The following is a 19,907-nucleotide window of genomic DNA, read 5'->3' as shown; positions in this document are numbered from 1 at the left end:
AAGATGAAAAGAGCCAAAGCGTCAACAGAGATGAACACTCCCAGCAATGGTTCAGTTCTGCGGCTGAATCATCCGGGACTATGAAATATGCAGATAAAGAAATCCCAGGAGGAAATCTGCCTGCTTTGCTGATAAGGTAGGAGCAGGTATTTTGCCTTGTTCTGAGGTTAATTCCTTCCACAGCCAAACTTGGAAGTCCCCAGCCACATCAGAAGGAGGTGGTTTGGAACACCAACTTGTGTCATTTCAGCTGGGTATCCTAGGTGTTCACAAGAACATTTCAATAGCTCAGAATTCCCTGGAGGACGGTAATTGCATTTTTGTGGCCTTATGAAGTGGAATCATTACTCAGGGAATCATAATCAGGGATCATTTTCCTTTCCCCCCACCATGTTTTCCTTCAGCTATCTAATTTTCAAGCAATGCATCCCTGAAAGCACAGTGGGTTTATTTCCCCTTTCCTCCTGGACTAAACGAGAAGGTTTTGCTCTCCTGATACTTTGCTTTCTGCTCTTTAATGAACACACCATTTACTAGATTTGTTACTAATTGTTACTGCTTCTACCATACAGAGGAGGCCACCAAATGGGGTGTTTCATAGCTACACGGGTGGGAAATGATGTATTCTCATGTGATGCTGCATCTGCAGCCTGAGGAAGCAGGCAGACACTTTGCAGAGCAGGTGGGAAGAAGCGATACCCAAAGAGCTGCCGCAAAGCAGATTGTGGATAAATACAGGTGAGAAATTAGCCAGTAATTAGTTCCTCGTGTGGACGCTCATTCCTTGCAGCCAGACAGCTCCACAATCCACATCATATTCAAAAGCAAGTTGTTTCCTATGATGTGGTCAATATTACTAATGGGAGGGAGGGGGAAGGTTTTAGTTGGGGATCTCACCTGAAAAAGGATGGATCAGGGTAGGAGCAAGATACTCTGGGTTTATGGTCCAGGCTCAGTGTGTGGATGGAGGATTCCTTACCTCCTTGGGTACAAGCAATATCATGATGGACTTTTCTCACCTGTTTAGTACAGCTTCTTTCCTTCTGAAGTGATTTTAATAGAAACCCCAGTTTTCTTTGGATGCTTCAATTCAAGGGGCACTAGAACAAAGTGAATATTGGATCTTTCTGTCTGGTGGCCAAACCAAACATCAGGGTAGATTCTGACCTGTTTTTTTTCCTAAGCATTTCTGGGGGTTCAAGGTTTCTCTTCCAAACCCATAAAACCTTTTCAGGAGTTCTGCTCTCCCCAGAACACAGGCCAGCACACTGAGCTCTCTTTCTCCACTTTTTCTAGGCTTGTGCCATCGAAGTGACTCAAGGAAACTCCTAACCACAGACAACAGGACCTGTGAGTCTGCTAAGAAGAAATGAAGGGAACCCAGCCCTACACCAGCCATGCAAACCAACTGGCTAGTTGAGTGTGAACTGCTCCCTGTCTGCAAGAGGCTGGTCCTGTCCCGAGGAGCTGGACGGTGCCACGACAGAGCCATGGGGCAGGGTGGATTTGTGGAGGCAGGAGCTGGAATTGCTGAGCTGTGCGTTTGAAGAGGTAGCAATTCCTCCCTTTTTGTCCATAGGGAAATGCAGGTTATGGGTTTTTTCCTGGAAACACCCTCATCCTTAGCATCTTTAGCTCATCGTTAACACAGCCCAGTTTAGTGTAGAGAGTTGGGTTTTGGCGGTGCTTATCCAGCGTATTGACTGATAGTTCTTATTTACTAGTGGCATACTGGAACAAAAACCCCACTAGTATTCGTCACGGTTCAGGTGCTACCTACATGGGGAATCCTCTCTCTATAGCCAATGCTCTCTGGCCACAGTGCAGTTCAGTAGGTGGATTTATCCTTTTTCAGGATGAAAAGAGGCTGGGTGTATTCCTCAGGGATGAATCACTCCAGGTCAGGTTGTAGCTGCAGGATGAAGACTCACATTATACAATTAGTCCTGCATTTCCCCAGAAGTGATGCAAATGAGGGGGAATCTCTCCAGACCACAGCTTTTTGCAACCTTTAGGACAAGCCCTGCAACACCTCCATCACGGCGAACGTGGGCAACTGGTGGGACATGGGGCATCACCAGAAACCCTGGCACTGAACAAAGCTCAGGGTGGAGCAGACATCAAGCCTTTGTAGCCCAAATGAAGGACCCTCAGCTACTGAGTTCCATTGCACAAGAGCAAGTGCCAGCTCTGGAGGAACCCAGATGCTGACCTAGGACAGTGTATTAAACAGGACCTCTACCAGCTGTCTAGAAATGGGCTATTTTGAGCAACATAAGTTATTATGTGATGGAAGCAGGAAAGTGGAAGGGTAAAGCATAAAAACCTTTAACCTTTAAGGTGCTCCTTCAGGTCAAGGAAAGAGGATTCAGTGTAACTGAGAAACAGGGTCTGAACACTCAGCATCCGAGACCTCCGCCTTTGGAGGCGAGACCATGAGCTTGCCCCACAGTGCTCTGCTTGTGACAGCTTGGTTGGGAAGGAGGTGCTAAACCTCTGCAGAGCAACAGGCAATTATGCCAAACCCAGTAGCAATCTCACAAGCAAGAGATTCTCTTTATCATCTCCTCTTGGAGTAACTTGAAAGAAGTCACTCAAAGGGGGATGACGTTTTGGGGACACTGCGCCTTGGGTGTTCATCAGCCCTTGATTGAAATGAGGGCAATGAAGCCACAGTTGTCATGCTCAGTAATTAAAGGGAAAGTAAAGCCACCTTTGACAGGTAGCCTGTCTGCAGACGGGTATTTGTGATGCTGAGCAGCGTGGTGATGGTGTTTGCTAAAATGCCTGGGAGGAAAACCACGAAATGCTCCCTCTGAGAAGCCAAGGAGGAGCTGGGAGGCCGAGCGTGCAATTATTGGGATGTCTTGAACACCAAGCTGGCTTTTGGTCACTGAGATTTCCACATGCAAGCCATTTGTGGATGGCGAACAGGAGAGGCAGGTGTTTAACACTCCCTGGTATCACACGCAGTGCCCAGCAGGTGGATTACCCCATAGGATATTGAAGGAGAAAAAGCAACCACATAATAACAAGAACAAAGAGAATAACGAGGCAAAACGCTGATGCTTGGATGTTGCTTCAAGAAATTACACTGGAGTTCCCCAGGTGAATCTCCTCAGTGTGTTCATCCCCACTGAGCAGAGGGGGAAGATGGGTGCCTGATTCACTCGGGATCACCCGGGTGTGGAGTTAAGAGTAGTGTCAAAGATCCCACTTTCTTCTGAAAGTCACAGATTTCCCTAATAACATATTTCCTTTTATCCTCCAATGGAGCATGGCCAGGCAGTCCTGTTGGGCAGCTATGAGGAGTGTCTGATTCACTGGAAGGTTTTCTCTTTTCCATTTCTCCGTGTTGTTCCTGGATTTCTTTCCCAGTTACTCAGTGCTGGGCTTTCTTGTAGCACAGGTTCCCAAGACCAATGCGATGGATGGTGATAGTGGTTCAGTTGGATTTCAAACTCCGTGTGGCCACATCTGTGGGTATGGGAGGAAGTTTCCTAAAACAGGAGATTTAGGTCAAGAAGTGAAGGAATCCACCTCAGAAACACAACGAAAGACAAGTGTGACTTTGCATCTCTGAAGGCATACTGACCTTGCACGCTGGAGGACATGGCTGTGGCAGAAAGGCATTTAACTTTGGAGAAGGGATTAGCTGTCCAGAGACACCATTACCGTTGCTTGACTTTATCTCCCTGAATGTGTGGTTTGGTAGCAATTCAGAGTTAATGCCTGGAAATGGAGGTTACAACCCTGTGGGCTTGATGGATTGGGGAAATAAAGGCTGGGGTGCCCCACGTTCATCTGGCTGCCCTCCAGAGCAGATAGCACTGGGGCTTTAGGTAACTTTGGGGCAGGTGTTTCTGAGGATTAGGGCTGTGATGAATAGAAGTTGGTTATAAACTCCTCTAGGACAAATACTGCTCTTTATCTCGTTAATCCAGTAGAGACAGCCATAATGCAGAGCTTATGCACCAAGCTGCCACCTGTGGGGTGAGACATGGCAAGTCTTTCGTGTGCTGGTGGTAAAATGAGTCACAAAATCGACTCCAACCATTCATTAGGATAATATGTACGTCCTCTAGAAGATGTACCTTCTGTAATCTCCTTAATCTGAGTGTCCATTTAGAAAGCTTAATGAATAGGTGCTCATAAACACAGCATTGTTACCTCTCCTGGTTGCATTTGTCCTTCTATTTTGCTGAGGCTGGTAACTGTGCACAAATACCACCTCTGCTCTTGGATCATGCCCCCATAGCCCTGCAAAGCTCATCTTTGGGTTCTCCTGCACTGATGACTTTCTCCTGCACTGATGACTTTCTCCTGCAGAAAAGAAGCTTTTGCTTGATGATACCAAGCTCTCGTTGACTATTCATCCAGCCCATGCCCCTTACTTCAACTTGGTGACTAGTTTTTGAGTAACTGAATTCAGGTAAGAGGACTCCCACACTAGAAGTGTTCTTTCTCTTTTAAGCTATCTCACCTGCCAGGTCATTTTTACAAGGCCAGTGATGGGGTTTGCTCTCTACTGAGCATTTTTCCTTGTCCCTGGGGAGCAATGATTTTTAATTCAACACAGCACCCAGAGACTGTGTTGCTGATAAAAGCTCTGTGTTTGCTGCTCTGCTGCCAGTAAAGTGCACGCGATGTTTGTGCATTGCCTCCACTTCACTCTCCTTTAGTTTTTAAGAAACCTTTATGCAAGTTTGCAGAATTAACTGCATGACGTTAACCACAGACACTGAACAGCTTCTTTCTATGGTCATTATTATATACAGTCATAAACGCACACAGACAGAGATTTACAAACCTATCGATGGGAACTAGTTGAAATTCAGGGGCTGAATTTCCCTCCTCCCACACTCTCTCTGCTCACTCTGTTGCTGGAGGGTATCTCTGGAGTCCCTGGCTGGCTTAGTGCATGAAGGAACATGCTCTCTGGTTAAAAACGTCTGCACCATAGGAGAGAAGAGACAACTGTCCCGTGAAACAGGACGGCAGAGCTTTCAGCTTTGAGCTCCAATGTGGTTCTCATGGCTGCTTTATACAAGGGTTGCTCCCCTTTCCCTAGAAAACCCTTCCAGTGCAAACCTCATGCCCTGGGTGGCAATTCCCAGTGCTTAGTCCTGGCTGTTATGCTTTCATCGTGGCACTGTCATACCATTTCCACCCCATTACTCAGAACCCTAATCAGGCCCGGACTATTAGCACAAAGCTGGTCAGATGATGCAAAAGTGCTTTACAAATTCCTATGCAAACAAGGAGCTTTACAAAGGGAGGGGGTGGACACTGGAGGTGCTTGGTGCCAAACATATTTGTCTCTTGCAAAGTAAGAGGATAAATCAGAACTGTGAATACACCAGAATATGACGAAGTTGCCCTGAATGAAGCACCTGGATTTGCTGTCAGGGCTCTGAGCGTGGAGCAGGCACCACAGGGCAGGGCAGACACCCAGCTCTGGTCAGTAGGTAGCTCTCCGTGTTCCTTGCATGAGACATCGCCTTTGGAGTGATACTCTCTTCTGCTTAGCTTACTGCCATGATACTCCAACGTCTTCCCATCAACGCTGGTGGCCTGACTGACACTGGTCACCCACAGGTTGTTATGGCCCAGCAGAAAGCCTGCAGAAGGAGGGTAAAGGCTTTGGCAAGGTCTTAATCTGGCAGCATTGCAAATGCAAATGGTGTATATGGGCAGTGACCACTGATGCTGTAGGAACAGCCTGGAAAGAACCTCAGGAATTATCTTGTCCATCTTCTTGCCCCAAAGCAGCATAACTGGCCAGGAACAAGTCAGACTGAGTGTGAGCAGCTACTGTGGAGCAAGGTTACGGGGAAGAAATCAGTGTGCCCAGTGGTGATGGAAAATGCCCAGACCATCATCTCTACCCTGATCCCCACAAATCCACCATCTGCTTTGATGTGGGAGCAGAATCAAGATGCAGTTAAGAGACTGGGAGCAGCCACCTTTGGAGGGGTGGACCCGAGAAACCAGAGGGAGATGTCCCAGGGGCCTCATTAGCCATTTCAATGGTGACTTCATGGTCCTTTTCGCAAGGAGCCACAGAAACTGCCCAGCCTGCAGGGAGGGAAAGAGGGAGAGCCCATCACAGCCAAGCCCTCACAACCCCGTGTTCTCAGGAGAGGGTCTTAAACAGTGGTTTCCCACCTGGGATGACAGGGATGGCCGGGTTATTACAGCTGGAATCATAACAGGAGGTTGGAAAACTACCCCTGGGCTTTCCCTATCTGCACGGTTGGATTAACAGGTCCCAATTTGGTAAGGTGCTTAAGCAGAATTAATTTAGCCTAATGCAGCCGGGTACATGTAAATCTCAAAGGCATGATTCTGACAGAAGCCACCACAGTTCAAGGCGTATTTAGGGCCAAGGACCTCAGGGGTTTCCCCAGTAAATCTGCGTTAAGCTGCTCCTTTAAAGCTTTAATGAATCCCGCCAGCCTGAAAACAGCGGTTTCATCTCCTCCTTGTGCAGAGGAAGGTTAGAGCCTCTCTAGGCTCTTCAAACACTATCTGTCCTGCAATCAGGCAGGACAAAGCACGGAGACATGAAGAAGTTCTCTGCAAAGGAGGCATTTGCGTGCTGTGCATGTGTGTGCCCAATGAAAGAAAAGCGATTGCAATCCTTCTCTTCAGAAGACCAAATCACATCAGGGTGCTTCCTCCTTTGAAGCTGATGTAACCAGCGCTCAGGGCTTCCACCATGTGACTGTGAACCGGCTTTGTGAAAGCTCAGCAGATGGAAACCACAAGCGCTGCCCTGAACCGTCTCCCTCTGATGTGCGAGGCTGGGCACCTGGGAGAAGCCACTTCTTAGGGCTGCGAGGAGGAGCCGAAGGTTGAAGCGCAGGTTTGTTGCTTTCAATCCTCAGGGAAACAGCCTGATGGAATGTCATCCATAAGAAGGGCTTGCAGGGCTCCCAGCTGGTGGAGGAACGCGGACAGCTGTCCCACAAGAGGCATTTTTCCTGCTTTCCAACAACATGGGATGCTTGGAGGGTCTCTAGCCCTCAAATGGTACGTGTGTCACCCATGCAGCTCAAGGCACCCTATGGTGGATGGTCATCCTCCTCCTATGGAGGATAGGAGGGACCCGACCCAAACCAGATCCAGATTCTCACAGCTGGAAAAACCAGCATGTCACCAGCCTCAGGGATGAAGGGCCGCGTCTTCCTTGCCATGAAAAGGAGCTGAGTCTGTCCCTGTGCTCCTGCTGGATACCAGAGCTCGGAGCAGTGGCTGCTCCTGGTCACCACCACCAATGTCTCATCTCTGCCCCACCACAGCTGCACCAAGCCAGCAGAAAGCAGCACCACAGCCACTTGTGCTGGTGATGGGACAGCCTGGCCTCTCCCTGCTTTACAGCATGCCCATGGTTATGCTCACCTAAAAGAGTTCATTGACGTCACGTTGTACAGACCTACCTAAAGGCTAAGTGATGCTTTAGCCCCACTGCCAGGCAGTGCTCCAGGTCTGTCTACAGAGCACACACCCCATAGTCCTCCAACATTTACACCAACACTTCAGCACAAAATAGTACATTTCCATATGTTTTCCCTTTTTCACTTACTAGCATGGGGTCCTGTTGCTTGGATTACCTGGACGCAGTGCCCAAAAGCTTGTCTGCTTTCTCCACTATCTCAATATCCCAAACAAAAGTACATCTCATTGCAAGATGCACATCCTAATATACCCACCCACACACCAACACAGCTACAACGGAACTACTGCATGATTAGAATTGCAGAAAGTATTTTATAGTTAATTTAAACCTATTATGAGACCTGTAGAAAAAAAAAAAATAGGAAGATCTTCACCTGGAGAGAGTCCAAAAACTATTCTAAATCATCCTGATTCCTTTGCATCATTTTTAATTCCAGGCAATGTATTTCAAGCTTACAATAGCATTGACTAAGAATCCTCCCAGAACCAGTTCATTTTGCCCCAGCAAAGATGCAAAGACTTCTCTGGGCAAGCTATGCAATCACTTGTGATTCTGTGACTAGACCCCTTTGTTACAGCAAAAAAGGGACTTTATTTCCAAGCAAATTCAAGGCAAAAAAGGGACTTTTTTTTCGTTTCCAAGCAAATTCGAAACTCTTTTTAAGAATTTTTAATTAAGACGGGCTGGTACCTTCTCATTACCAGCCATTACCAGAATCATTTCATGTCAAAGAGGTGTGTCACAGGAATACGAGGAAAAAGGTTCACTCCGGCTAACATTTCTCAACCTGTCTATAACACTTCACTTTGTTGCATCTCCAGCTATCGTTTGCGTGAATGCACCGTGTGTGCCAGTCACATCACACCCAGGCGCTGAGCACAATTATCACCTTCCCAGGGCACATAACACAGCAATAAATCTCTGTCTGCAGCAAAGCGCTTCCCAGAAATGCCTTACCCTCAACTCTGTCTAAGTGGCACATGAGACCCGGCTGGACCAGTGCCTCAACTTCATGAGCCCCCCCGTGATTGAACTCATCCTCAGATCAAACTCATGATCCATTGATATGGACACCACTGTCCCCATCCCACTCCACACACGAGCCAGCACCTAAGAGAGCTGGAGCCGTACCCATGAGAGGAAGAAACAAATGCTTACGAGAATGCTTCCAACAGCCTGTGTTTGGGCAGATACTCCTTCCTCCTCCCCTATCGCCATCAGTCGTTGCTCAAGAGCCAGCCCTGAGCTGGCGCGGGACCCTGGAAGAGGCGGCATGGCCATGACATTTTGCAGGAGGTCCTGAAACGTAATTAAACGTTGTGGTGAAACCGAACCGTAAACAAGCTATGAATAAAAACCCCTTGACTTATTTTGCTAAACTATAATTACACAATAAGGAAGCAGATTAATTAAGTAAAATATAAGTCCTGAAACTGAAGCTTGCAAGCAAAGCAGTTTATTTTAATTTCCACATTATTTCGTATGAGATAGAAGTGTTTGCTGTGGCTTTAAAATGTTGGAAGCCATTCCTTGCTGCCAGGCAGGCCAAACCCAGTGGATAAATTAAATTTTTGCATCCCAGGCACCTCCTGAAATGTATATAAGGAGAAGGGCTCTGCCTCAGAGGAGGTAAAGGAGATCTCCTTCTTCCACTCCCTGCTCCTCCTGCTCTTCTGCATTGCCGTTACTGTTCCGCCTCCCGTCTCCTCCAGCCACCATGAGTCGACAGTGCTACACCTCCAGCTCTCTCCTGGGAAGAAGGGGCTTTTCCTCTGCATCCGCCGTCTGCGGCCTCGGCAGGGCCAACAGCAGCACGGCCTCCGTGTGCCAGCCGGTGGGACGGCGCTGCGGGATCGGGGGCTTCAGCAGCCGCAGCGTCTGCGACCTGGGCAGAGGCCAAAGGATTTCCTTTGGTGGGAGCTGCCGCAGCGGGGTCTACGGCGGCGCCGGCGTCGGACGTTGCAACGTCGCTTACGGCGGAGGCCGCTTTGGCATGGGCACGGTCGTGGGGTTTGGTAACTGCGGAAGCTACGGGGGCCTGGGCAGCTACAGAGGTCTCGGGGACGGCGTGGCCGTGGGAGGCTACGGCAGCGGCATCGGCATCGGCATCGGCGGAGGGAGATCGGAAGGGATTCGGGGAGTCAGCATCCACCCGGAGCTCCTCAAGCCCCTGTGCGTGGGGGTCGACCCCGAGGAGTGCCAAGTGCGGACCCATGAGAAAGAGCAGATCAAGAACCTCAACAACCAGTTCGCCTGCTTCATCGACAAGGTGAGACCCCGCTTCCCTCCATGCAGGCTCTTTGTCTCTAGAGGGATGGATTGTCTCTAGAGAGACAACGACGGGAGATACTTCTCCTGGTGCTGTAAACGTTCCTGATAGACCCCGGTGGTCCTGGCATGGAGATGGTTTGGATTTAAGCTCTGCACCAAGGCAACCACAGTGGTGTTTTACCTTCTGGTGGTCACCCTTCTGCCAAATTGCTAAATCAGGAGCAGCTCCAGGAATATCGTAAATCAAAGCGGATGGAGGCATGGAAAAGTAATAAGGCAAAATAGGAAGTTGCGTTCCAAATGTGTAATCTGACATTGTTATCACACCTCTATAAACTCCAAAGGACTTTTGTATTTTTAAAGTAGTTTGTGCTTCATCAAGGGGATGTAGAAGGAGGGATGTCTAGCCAAAATGAGAAGAAAAGGATAGATTTCTAGCTATAATGAGAAGACAAGGATAGATGTCTAGCTAAAATGAGAAGATTTCTAGCTAAAATGAGAACGATTTTAACTTCTCTGTCTCTCCACTCTGTGAATGAAATTATTTGGTGATTTCCTAAAATCTATTGTAGTTTTCTTCGCTAAGCCCATTGCTGTTTGGAGATGTGTTATAGGAAATGGTTTTTCAAATGGCAGAGAAACCTTTGCTCTGTCTTGATCTTGATCTTCCTTGAGAGCTGTTCTGCAGCTGCAAAAACCCAACCCATGTAAGAGAAGCAACTCCTGTTCCTCCCATTTGAAAAATGACTTATTCATGATCCATAAAGGTTCTCAGGTACAAGAGAGCTCTTTAATCTAGAAGTGAAAGGCATGATAAATATCCATGATTAGAGTTTAAATCAGATACATTCAAATGAGACCCTGGATGGAGCATTTAGCGTTGCTCAGGGATCATTACCGTACTCAGCCCATCAGAGGAGGCAGTGGATCCTCCACCAGCCATTTGTCACAGGGTGGTGTTCGGTTGAGCTGAGCTTTGATCAATAGATGATTGGGCTCAACACAGAGCAAATGGATCAGCGTTGCTCAGCCTGTGATACGAGTCCTGGGTGGGACCACAGGATGCTGGTCTCACTCAGGCTGCTGAGAAACCAGCACTTAACCATTTGCATTGCTGATTTTAGTTCTACTTCTCCCTTTAGGAAGTGGAGACTCCCAAAGCAACTTTGCCTGAAACATGAGGCTGTTGCATGACTCTTGCATCTCTTGCTTCCGCAGGTCCGGCTCCTGGAGCAGCAGAACAAGGTGCTGACCACCAAGTGGGAGCTGCTGCAGCAGTATGTGCTGCCGGCTTCCAGGAGGAACCTGGAGCCCGTGTTCGAGAACTTCATCAGCAACCTGAGGAAGCAGCTGGAGTGCGTGCTGGGGGAGCGGGAGAGGCTGGAAAACGAGGAGCGCTGTCTCCGGGACCTGGTTCAAGAGTTCAAGTGCAAGTAAGTGCACAGGGAGAAGCTGCAGACCCGGGTGTTTGCTGCTGCTCCTGAGCCAATGCAATTGCACTGGATGGGTGCAGGAACTGGGGCACAGCAAGGGGGAGCAGGGCTGAGCACACCAGTACTGGGTCGCTTTCCAGTACTGGTGTGCTCAGATGCTGCTGATGGGAGAGCTCGTCAACCACAGCATTTCCTAAGGGAGAGGGACAGGGAACCGCTTTTCCTCTCCCTAATGCTCCTGCACACCGCTGTGGTTTGCCATATCAAACCTCCCTCATCATCAGGGCCTGTGGCTCCCCCACATCTCATGTCCCCGTTCCCACAAAACCCTCAGCCTCTTTGTCTCCACCCCACGCTTTATGCGCATCATCTCCATTGGGGTTCATTCTCTCTTCCCAGAGGGAATGTGGGAATTGGCTTTTTAATCTAAGCTGCAGATACTCCTTAATAGCTCCCCGTGCGCTCCGCTAAGCCCCAGGACAGGACACTTGGTGGTTGGTGCTATACAGCACAGGATGAAAGGGGAGTCCTTTCTCCAGAGGTCTTTCAGTCAAGCATCTCAGGTGTGTTTTCTCTCTGAGCCACCACCAAGGAGGTCAGACTCCCAGAATCATGTTGTGAAAGTTCTTCTAGGTCCCAATTAACTTGGTTATTATACACGGACTTTCCTCCCCATTGCACCTGGGAGTTTCAAAGGTTGCTCAAGCTCCTGACCTCCCCTGGGGCATTTTGGCCACTCTCCCCATGAACACTCAGAGCAGAGTCCTGCCTGCATCAGAAAAACATCACACAAAGCAGCAAGGCCAGAAGGAGCAGTCCCAGCCTTCAGACGAGGTGCAGAGCTTTGCATTTGTAGTGGTTTGGCCTGATTTACTGCCCGCTCACTCCAGCCACCAGCGCTGCTGGCATGGGCTGGTTAAAACTGCTGAACAAAGCCCATCAGGGAAGAAACAGCAACAAAGGAAAAATGAAAAGGGAGGTACAAAGCAACAGGGAGAGGCTCTGCTTTTAACCACGCTTCCCATGTTCTGCACTGGCTGCTTGGGTGATGGGGACGGGGCTCGTCATCCCACCCTTCTCCTCTCCTCCTCCTGCAGATATGAAGATGAGATCAACAAGCGCACGGCTGCGGAGAATGAGTTTGTGGTCCTCAAGAAGGTGAGTGACACAAGGGACAGCCCCAGTGGGACCATCAGAGAGCAACAGGATCGTGGGCAAAACCTGAGTGTGGGGCCAGGGAGAGAAATGGGGACACCTTGACCCTGACACTGAGTCCTTATCAGGTAGCCCCACAACAGAGGCAACCCAGTGAACCTGGAGATCCCCTGTCAGGTTGTGGGCACATGCAACAAAAAACAGATGGTTTAAGGGCTGGGAATAGTGGGATTTCCTCCAAACCTGACAAAAAGCCCTTGTTTCTTCACCTCTGTTCACTGCACACATGGTGTTTCTCTAGGACGTGGACTGTCTCTACCTGACCAAGGAGGAGCTGGAGGTGAGAGTGGGTCTCCTGCGGCAGCAACTGGAGTTCCTGAAGTGCATCTATGCCGAGGTAAGAGCTCCTGGCTCCCTGTGTGCTGCCCTGGGGACGAGGCATCATCTGCTGCACCCCAAGCTCCCACACCAGAACTAAAGCAGGGAAAGGGGCCTTTTCTGCAAATCCTGGGATTGCATCCCCCAAATCTCTCTCTCTTTATATATATATATATATATATGATAACAACACCATTGCACACACTTTTGGAAGGCAAAGGGCATCCTTGGTTGTCCCCTGTATTGCTGGCTGCAAAGAGAGTGATCTTTTGCATGAAAAAGCCCCTCAAATTCTAGTCAAAATAACCCCTGGGAACCACAGGACCATCTCACTCTTCAAAACCCAGATGTTCTCATTTGAAGCTACATTAGTCAAAGTATTTCGGTGAAAGTAACACTTTGGTCTAAAACGGAGGGAGTTTATAACAAAGCACACAGGGGACACTTTGCATTTGCCCCTTTTCCAGGCAAACACCTCCCAGCAGCAAAGGGTCCCAAAGCACCCACCCCTGAGGGCTTCACACCCCAGGAAGCTGCTGACACAGCCAGAAATGCCAAATCTTAATGAAGCGAGTTGCCCCACCAGGATTCCCCACCCTTCCTTAGGGAACTGCATGCAGCAATCCCATATTGTGTCAACAAGACAGGTCCCAGCTCTTCCTAGAAACCAGTTACCCACCCAGAGAACCCAACACCCCAGTTGGGTGTTAATGGGAGAACTTCCCCAGCTTTCCACCTTCTCAGCAGACCCCCCCTTTGCAAGGGGTCCCTTGGGCTGGTTGAGGGAAGGGGACTGACATGCAGTGGGTCTTGCAGGAGAGAGCTCAGCTGGATTGCCAACTGTGTGACACCTCTGTCATCGTGCAAATGGACAACAGCCGGGACCTGGACATGGAAGGCATCATCAAGAGTGTTGAGTGCTGCTATGAGGAGATCGCCCAGAAGAGCAAGGCTGAAGTGGAGGCTTTCTACCAAACCAGAGTGAGTATTCACACCACCAGCACTGACAGAAATGAAATCTCTTGGCCAGCTTCAAGGACCAACTATTTCTGTCCTCCATGACACAACTCAAACCCACGCCTCGGGGGTTCATGCACCGTAGCTGGCTAAAGAAGGTCAAGCCAAAAAACCCACCAGTCTTAAAGCTGTGGTTTGAGGCTTCCCTGTAAAACCAGACCACAGCAGGTCCCTGTGCTGCTTCAGAGAGGTGTACACCCATCAGGATGTGCACATCCCCTTCCCCAAGGGTAAATGCCCAAGACCAACCTGGGACTGTCACCTCGTCTAGGCTGAGGTCATTTTTGGGTGCTTCCCAGGAGCATCAACGTCAGTGCAGCTCTGGAGCATCACCAGATTCCGTGGAAGGGGTGATGTGGGCACACTAACGTCATCCTCTTCCAATGCCATAGCTGGAGGAGCTCCACAGCAGCAGAGGCAAGTTCTGTGACGACCTGAGGAACAACCAGAGCGAGATAGCTGAGCTGAACCGGATGATCCAGAAGCTGCAGTGCGAGTCGGACAACGTGAAGAAACAGGTAGGACAAAGCACTGCATGGGCAGCAGGCTGTGCAAAGGGCTTCATCCCCACCAGCTCCCACCTTGCTGAGCTGCAAAGAGCTCCCCCCTCCCAACTTAAGCCTGCATTTGCAGGTTGTAGGTTCTCTTCCGCTGTTGATACACAAAGAAGTAGAATTCTTTCCCAGTAAATAGGCAGAATCCAGTTGGTTTGGCCCTAACAGAAGCAGTGATTGCTGTATGCCTCCTACCAGGGTGCAGCCAACAGATCCCCTCCCCTTCATAGAATCATAGAATGGTTTGGGTTGGAAAGGAAATTAAGCTCATCTAGTTCCATGGGCAGGGACACCTCACACTAACCGAGCTACTCCAAGCACTGTCCAGCCTGGCCTTGAACACTGCCATTGCTACTGCTAAATAGCTTGTTCATAACATGTGTCCAACCTAAACCTAGGTTCTCTGTCAGTCCACAGCTGAGAAACAAAGGGGTACATGAGCAACCCTGTGGAAATGCCTCTTAATATCCCCACTGGCCACCCTCTTGCCTGTTACTGTCCACAGATTGCAGCTCTGCAGACGGCCATCTGTGATGCTGAGCAGCGGGGTGACTGCGCCCTCAAAGATGCCCGGCAGAAGCTGATTGACCTGCAGACTGCACTGCAGCAAGCCAAGGACAAGATGGCATGCTTGCTGAGAGACTACCAGGAGCTGCTGAACGTCAAGCTGGCCCTGGACATTGAGATTGCCACTTACAGGACACTGCTGGAAGGAGAGGAGAGCAGGTAGGAGCATCCCTGGCTGCACCCTGTATCGACAGCTGGCAAAACCCAATAGGAGGAGAGGGGTGCAATGAGAAATGCTGGGTAGACTCAGCTCCCCATGAGTGCACAGAGGGGAGCATCATCCCTTTTTCTCCCCATAGGTGTAGAGCGAAGCATTGCCCCTGTTTCCTCTTCATGCTCCCAGGGCAGCTCTATCACGGTTCACCAAGCACGCTGCTGTCAGAGGCCTTTCTTGTGGCACAAAAAGGGGATGGGATATTAAGATCTCTATGGGATTTGGGCATCCAACCCTTCAGTGATTTGGTGGGCAATTGGCCCAGCACCTCACACCCAGGTGCATAGAAAAGCTGAATCATAGAACCATAGAATGGTTTGTGTTGGAAGGGACCTTCAAAGCTCATCTAGTCGAACCCCGCTGTGATGAGCAGGGACATCTTCACCTAGACCAGGCTGTCCAGAACCACATCCAGCCTGAAGTACCTGCAGGGTTTCTAAGGAATCAATGGCTGGGCAGCACCTCTATTTGCTTGTGTATTTGAGGAATATTTCCCTAAACACACCTTTGAGACATATCTTTTCTTAACAGGATATGCACCGGCAACCCTGTGAGCGTAGGTAAGCTAATGAAGCACTCCCTTGATTCCCTTACAAGTCTTTTAAGCTTGTGAGTTTCCCTATAAGCTGGGTTTTAGCTGCTCAGGGATCGACCAAGCCTGTTTCTCTCCCGCAGCCGTGGTCAGCGGTGGTGGCACCGTCGGCGAGTGTCGATCCCTATCTGGAATCGGAGGCAAATGCACTGTGAAGGCAGGGGGGGCCGGGCCGGGGTTAGGGGTGGTCTCCTCGTTCGGCGTCACCGGTGCCGGCTTTAGCACCCGGAGCGTGGATTGTCTGCCCAGGGTAGGGGCTGGCTTTGGGGCCAGGAGCGTGGTCAGCTGCGTGGGGCGAGAGGTGATCCCCGGTGCTGAAGGGGTGCAGTGTGCCACCGGCATGGGCAACCTGGGGAACGTGGTGTGCACCAGCGTGGAGCAGTGCAGCCCGGGAGCCGTCATCATTCCAGGGGCAGGGGTGTGCGGCGCCGGGAACAGGTACAGCACAGCCATGCGTGTGGTCAGAACAACCCGGTAGAGGCCGGAGGGTAACTACACATTGTGTTTTAAATTAGTCAGCATTTCTGCGATAAGACAGTATTCCCCTTCCTCCTGACAGCTGTAGGGATCACACAACCATGCGCTGCCCGTGCACACACCATTAGGATAGGCGCTCTGCCAAAAACCCTTTGCATGATCAAAACCCACCTTCTCTTGCATCTCCTTCTCGGGGGGAAAACTCATCCCCATGGTCTCAGCCAGGTGAGGTTTTCATTTCAGGGAGTCACACATCACCCTAAATCAGTCTTCCCTGCTGGACCGCTTTCCAGCAAGGATTCTCCCCCCCCCCATCCCTTCCGCAATGCAGCTCTTGCAAAAGGATGACAACTTTGGTCATCCCAACTTCAGAAAGAGAAGCCACATTTTAATTGTCTGCAATGGAGCTGCAGCTATTACTTAACTTTAATGACACCAGAAAATCCAATTTTTCCTGTTTACGAGAGGGTTGGTAATGCTTATGCAAATTGGTCCAAGTTGCTACACCAGGTTTGGTAGAGTGGTTTTTAATTACACACCGACGAGCACCTTATGTTTCTGTAGTAAAATGCATGCGTTGTTTTTCCTGTGTGTGTACCAGATAGACCCATTTAATGCTTTTCATGTGTAAGTGAACAGAGTTGATTACCCTTCGCTTACTCCAGACTTTCAGCTGTACCTTCAATAAACTACATGCATAATTCATGCTTTGCTTCATGGGTTTTCTTTCCCTCCCTGATATTACAAAAGCATGGATATGTTCTCAGACATGATTCTCCATACGGGTGGGGTTGGTGGCCCACGAGAAGTGGAGTTTTAAGAAGTCATTTTTTGAGACTTTGTCTGCTCTCCTTCCTCTCCTGCACTTTTGCATACCTTTCTTCCATCCAGAGACCAGTGTGGCCAGAAGGAAGTCTGGAAATGCAGTGTAAACTTGGATGTTTAACTGCTCGTGGGATGCGCAGCTCACTTGGGATCTCTCACACTTGTCTGGGATCTCTGGAGGCAGAACAGAAAAGCAGACAGGACCTTGTTAAAAGAAATCAGTGAGAACCAGCCCTGGTAGTAACAAAGAGAAAAGAATCCCACATCTCAACCCTGAAACCCCGAAACAAGAGCAAGAGAAAAGTGCAGTGTCCAAAATGCCCCATCTTCCCTACAGCACAAGGACTTAGACAAAGAGCAGAGCCTGTAGGACATGCTTGGATGTCCTCCTCCATCATTCCTTGCAGGGAGGGGAAAACTCACTTTAGAACACTGGGATTTAGGGGAGATCAGCTTGCCCTTTCCCTGTGAGGGTGCCCAGACCTTTCCTGAAAGGTCTCTATAACATGGCTGGAAGGGTTTGCCATGGTGGCACCCATCGCAGCTGGATGCACAGATGGATGCTAATGAAAACCAGCCAGCCCTGCTGGCTCCTTTCTTCCCATGGCTTGCCTGGGTGCAGCCAAAAGACAACGCTGCTCTGAAATTCCCTTTGGAGAAATCTGTCTCTCCTCACCCAGTCTGGAACCAGCGCAGGGTGTGGGCAGGTTAATTCAGCCCATGAAAGCTACACCGAGGACCGGGTGTTGTAATTTATTCCCCAACATCTCACTCCGCTTCCTGGGCTTCACTGCTGACTCATGGCCTTGCCTGCCCCAACATCTCCATGGCTGGAGGATGACTTGAACCACGCAGCCAGGCTCGGTCTGTCCATGCCAACAGGATGGTGATGAGCATCTGCCTCTGCTTCTCTCCTAGCACAGAGGCTGCGCTGAGCAGGGTGGATTCAGGCTCCCCATGTCTGCAGTGCTCTTCTAATGGAAAGCAAGATGATGGTGAACAGCAGGTAGTAGATCACTAATTGATTTTTAATAAATGACATTCCTTGGCCACACTGTCTGGGCTGGGGGTGGTGGTGAAAGCCAAATGAATCAGCTGAGAAGACAAAACCCACCCACCTCAAGCGAACGTTGCTCGAAATGGTTATCTTCATCCTTTCTCTCCCAATGTGACTCGGACATCATCTCATTTGTATGTAAATATCAAGCAGAAACACCCAAACAAGAAGCTTCCGGTGCCCCAACAGCTCATAATTTATGCTGATCACATCCCTGCAGAACAGACCTGCACACCAAAACCAGCCAGCTCCCCAGGGTACCAAAGCAGCCCAGCAGCTCTTGCATTTCTGGGAGAAAACCTTTAATCATGCCTGCCCTTCTCAACCCATGTTTTCTGCTGCCTGCTTGAGGATGCTCAGGTACATCAGGCCTTTTTGGAGATTAAAAAGGTCAGGAGCTTGTATTTTGGGGCAGTTTGAAGGCCAGATCCTGCTCAGAGTTGCTCTGGACACGACCCTTCATAGGTCAACAGAATCTGGTAGAGCTGATCCCAACTAACAGATGCAAGAAGCCACATTTACCTCTGGAATATGGAGCCCACAAACCTCAGCTCCTCCACATGATAAACCAGCCTGGGAAAGGAGCGATGCATTTTCCACCCAGCCTTTGCATTGCTCACATACCTGGTGGACAGTGGGCTGAAGGAAGAAGAGTGTGGGAGCCTAAAATGACAATTCCCTCTTTCTTGTTGGCAGCCCCACCTTTAATCCCATTACATTCATTCAGCTCTGACATCTGATCTGAACCCGTTTGTCAGCTTCAGGACAATCTGCCTTTACTGGGGTCAAGAAAGCATGAAGACAATTTCATTTTCCCATCGCACCCGGGCTTTGAATTTCATGCAAATAATCAAGGCAAGAGATGCTCATGAATTTCAAGTGACGTCCCAGGCAGATTCAGACCAACACTCCCCAAAGAAAACCAAGCCAACCTGCACCAACTGGGAATTTCACACTGCAATGGGATATTCTATCTGAGTGACCCAGCTCTCCCAGTTCAAGCCTGCCTGGCAGCATTTCTCCAAGGATAATCAGATATTTTGTGTTCTGCATTAGGTAGAACATGAAGCACCTGCTTAATCTTTCTTCCAGAGATGCCAGTGGGATTTGAGCTCATACTTAATGGTTTTTTAGCACTGGGGCGCATGAATGCATTTTGAAGGGCATGTAGAGACCTATCCTGTAAATAGATTTAAGCTCCAGTCATGCAGACAGCATGGGCAATGCCACCAGGACAGCAACATGTTGAAAACTGTGCTCTTACATACAACTAATAAAACACTCAAAACATTGCATTTCCACCAAGTCTGAGATGGTAGAAAATGTCATCACCCCCCACTGATTTTGTTCTTTTTCCCAAGGATTCCAGGAAATAAAACAAGGAGAATTTGTGGGAGTGTTTTTCATGCTGGTTAAATCTTTGCTTTTGGCAACATTTTGAACAGAAATGTTCAAAGGTCTGTAAAAGAAATCACAGCTGTAAAAGAGCTAGAAACTCGAGACTGATTACATCTTCGCGTTGACATGCAAATAATAGTGTGCCACAAAGCTGGGCAGAGTGTTTCTCAGAAAATCTGTCTCCTTGGTGGAAACGCTTTTTAGACCAAGATGAAAACACGTCGACCACATCATCAGATGGCTGGAGGCTCTGCAATGGCAGCCTCTGGGTGGGATGGAGCTGTCCTTTAGAGATGCCAACACCTCTAGAAAGGAAGCCTAGGAAACCTGCCATAGACTAAAACCTAAATGGACAACATTTGAGGTGACATTTAAATAGAGTGTCTCAGCAGAAAATCATGAATCAGGACCTCTTTGTACTAGCCGGCTCAAAACGAAGGCCTCTGCATGATGGTGTGAATGGGCAAACTGGATAAATTAGAGCCCTGAAAGAGATGTCAGGCTTCA

At 49.2% G+C, this 19,907-nt stretch overlaps 1 protein-coding gene across 1 annotated transcript; it reads left to right on the top strand.

Annotated features, from left to right (window-relative positions):
• Positions 1–9,047: 9,047 nt before the first annotated feature.
• Positions 9,048–16,314, top strand: LOC130597458 (keratin, type II cytoskeletal 4-like). Its single transcript, XM_057406010.1, has 9 exons — positions 9,048–9,731; positions 10,952–11,166; positions 12,264–12,324; positions 12,623–12,718; positions 13,516–13,680; positions 14,109–14,234; positions 14,776–14,996; positions 15,583–15,611; positions 15,727–16,314. The coding sequence occupies exons 1-9, from the start codon at positions 9,180–9,182 to the stop codon at positions 16,119–16,121; spliced, it is 1,860 nt and encodes a 619-aa protein (XP_057261993.1). The 5' UTR covers positions 9,048–9,179; the 3' UTR covers positions 16,122–16,314.
• Positions 16,315–19,907: the final 3,593 nt, after the last annotated feature.

Source organism: Pezoporus wallicus, unplaced genomic scaffold (assembly GCF_028554395.1).
Source record: "Pezoporus wallicus isolate ANWC-B61680 ecotype Strahan unplaced genomic scaffold, APGP_CSIRO_Pwel_v1 contig_9772, whole genome shotgun sequence".
In the NCBI taxonomy this organism is placed as follows: Eukaryota; Metazoa; Chordata; class Aves; order Psittaciformes; family Psittacidae; genus Pezoporus; species Pezoporus wallicus.
Note: the sequence above shows the minus strand (reverse complement) of the source record. Positions and strands in the feature narration are given on the sequence as shown.

Bases quoted from the DNA above. Each gene is read 5' to 3' on its own strand.
- LOC130597458 (XM_057406010.1), top strand. From the start codon at position 9,180: ATGAGTCGACAGTGCTACACCTCCAGCTCTCTCCTGGGAAGAAGGGGC. The intron at 9,732-10,951 runs GTGAGACCCCGC...TTGCTTCCGCAG, and splicing joins TCGCCTGCTTCATCGACAAG to GTCCGGCTCCTGGAGCAGCA. The intron at 14,235-14,775 runs GTAGGACAAAGC...TACTGTCCACAG, and splicing joins CGGACAACGTGAAGAAACAG to ATTGCAGCTCTGCAGACGGC.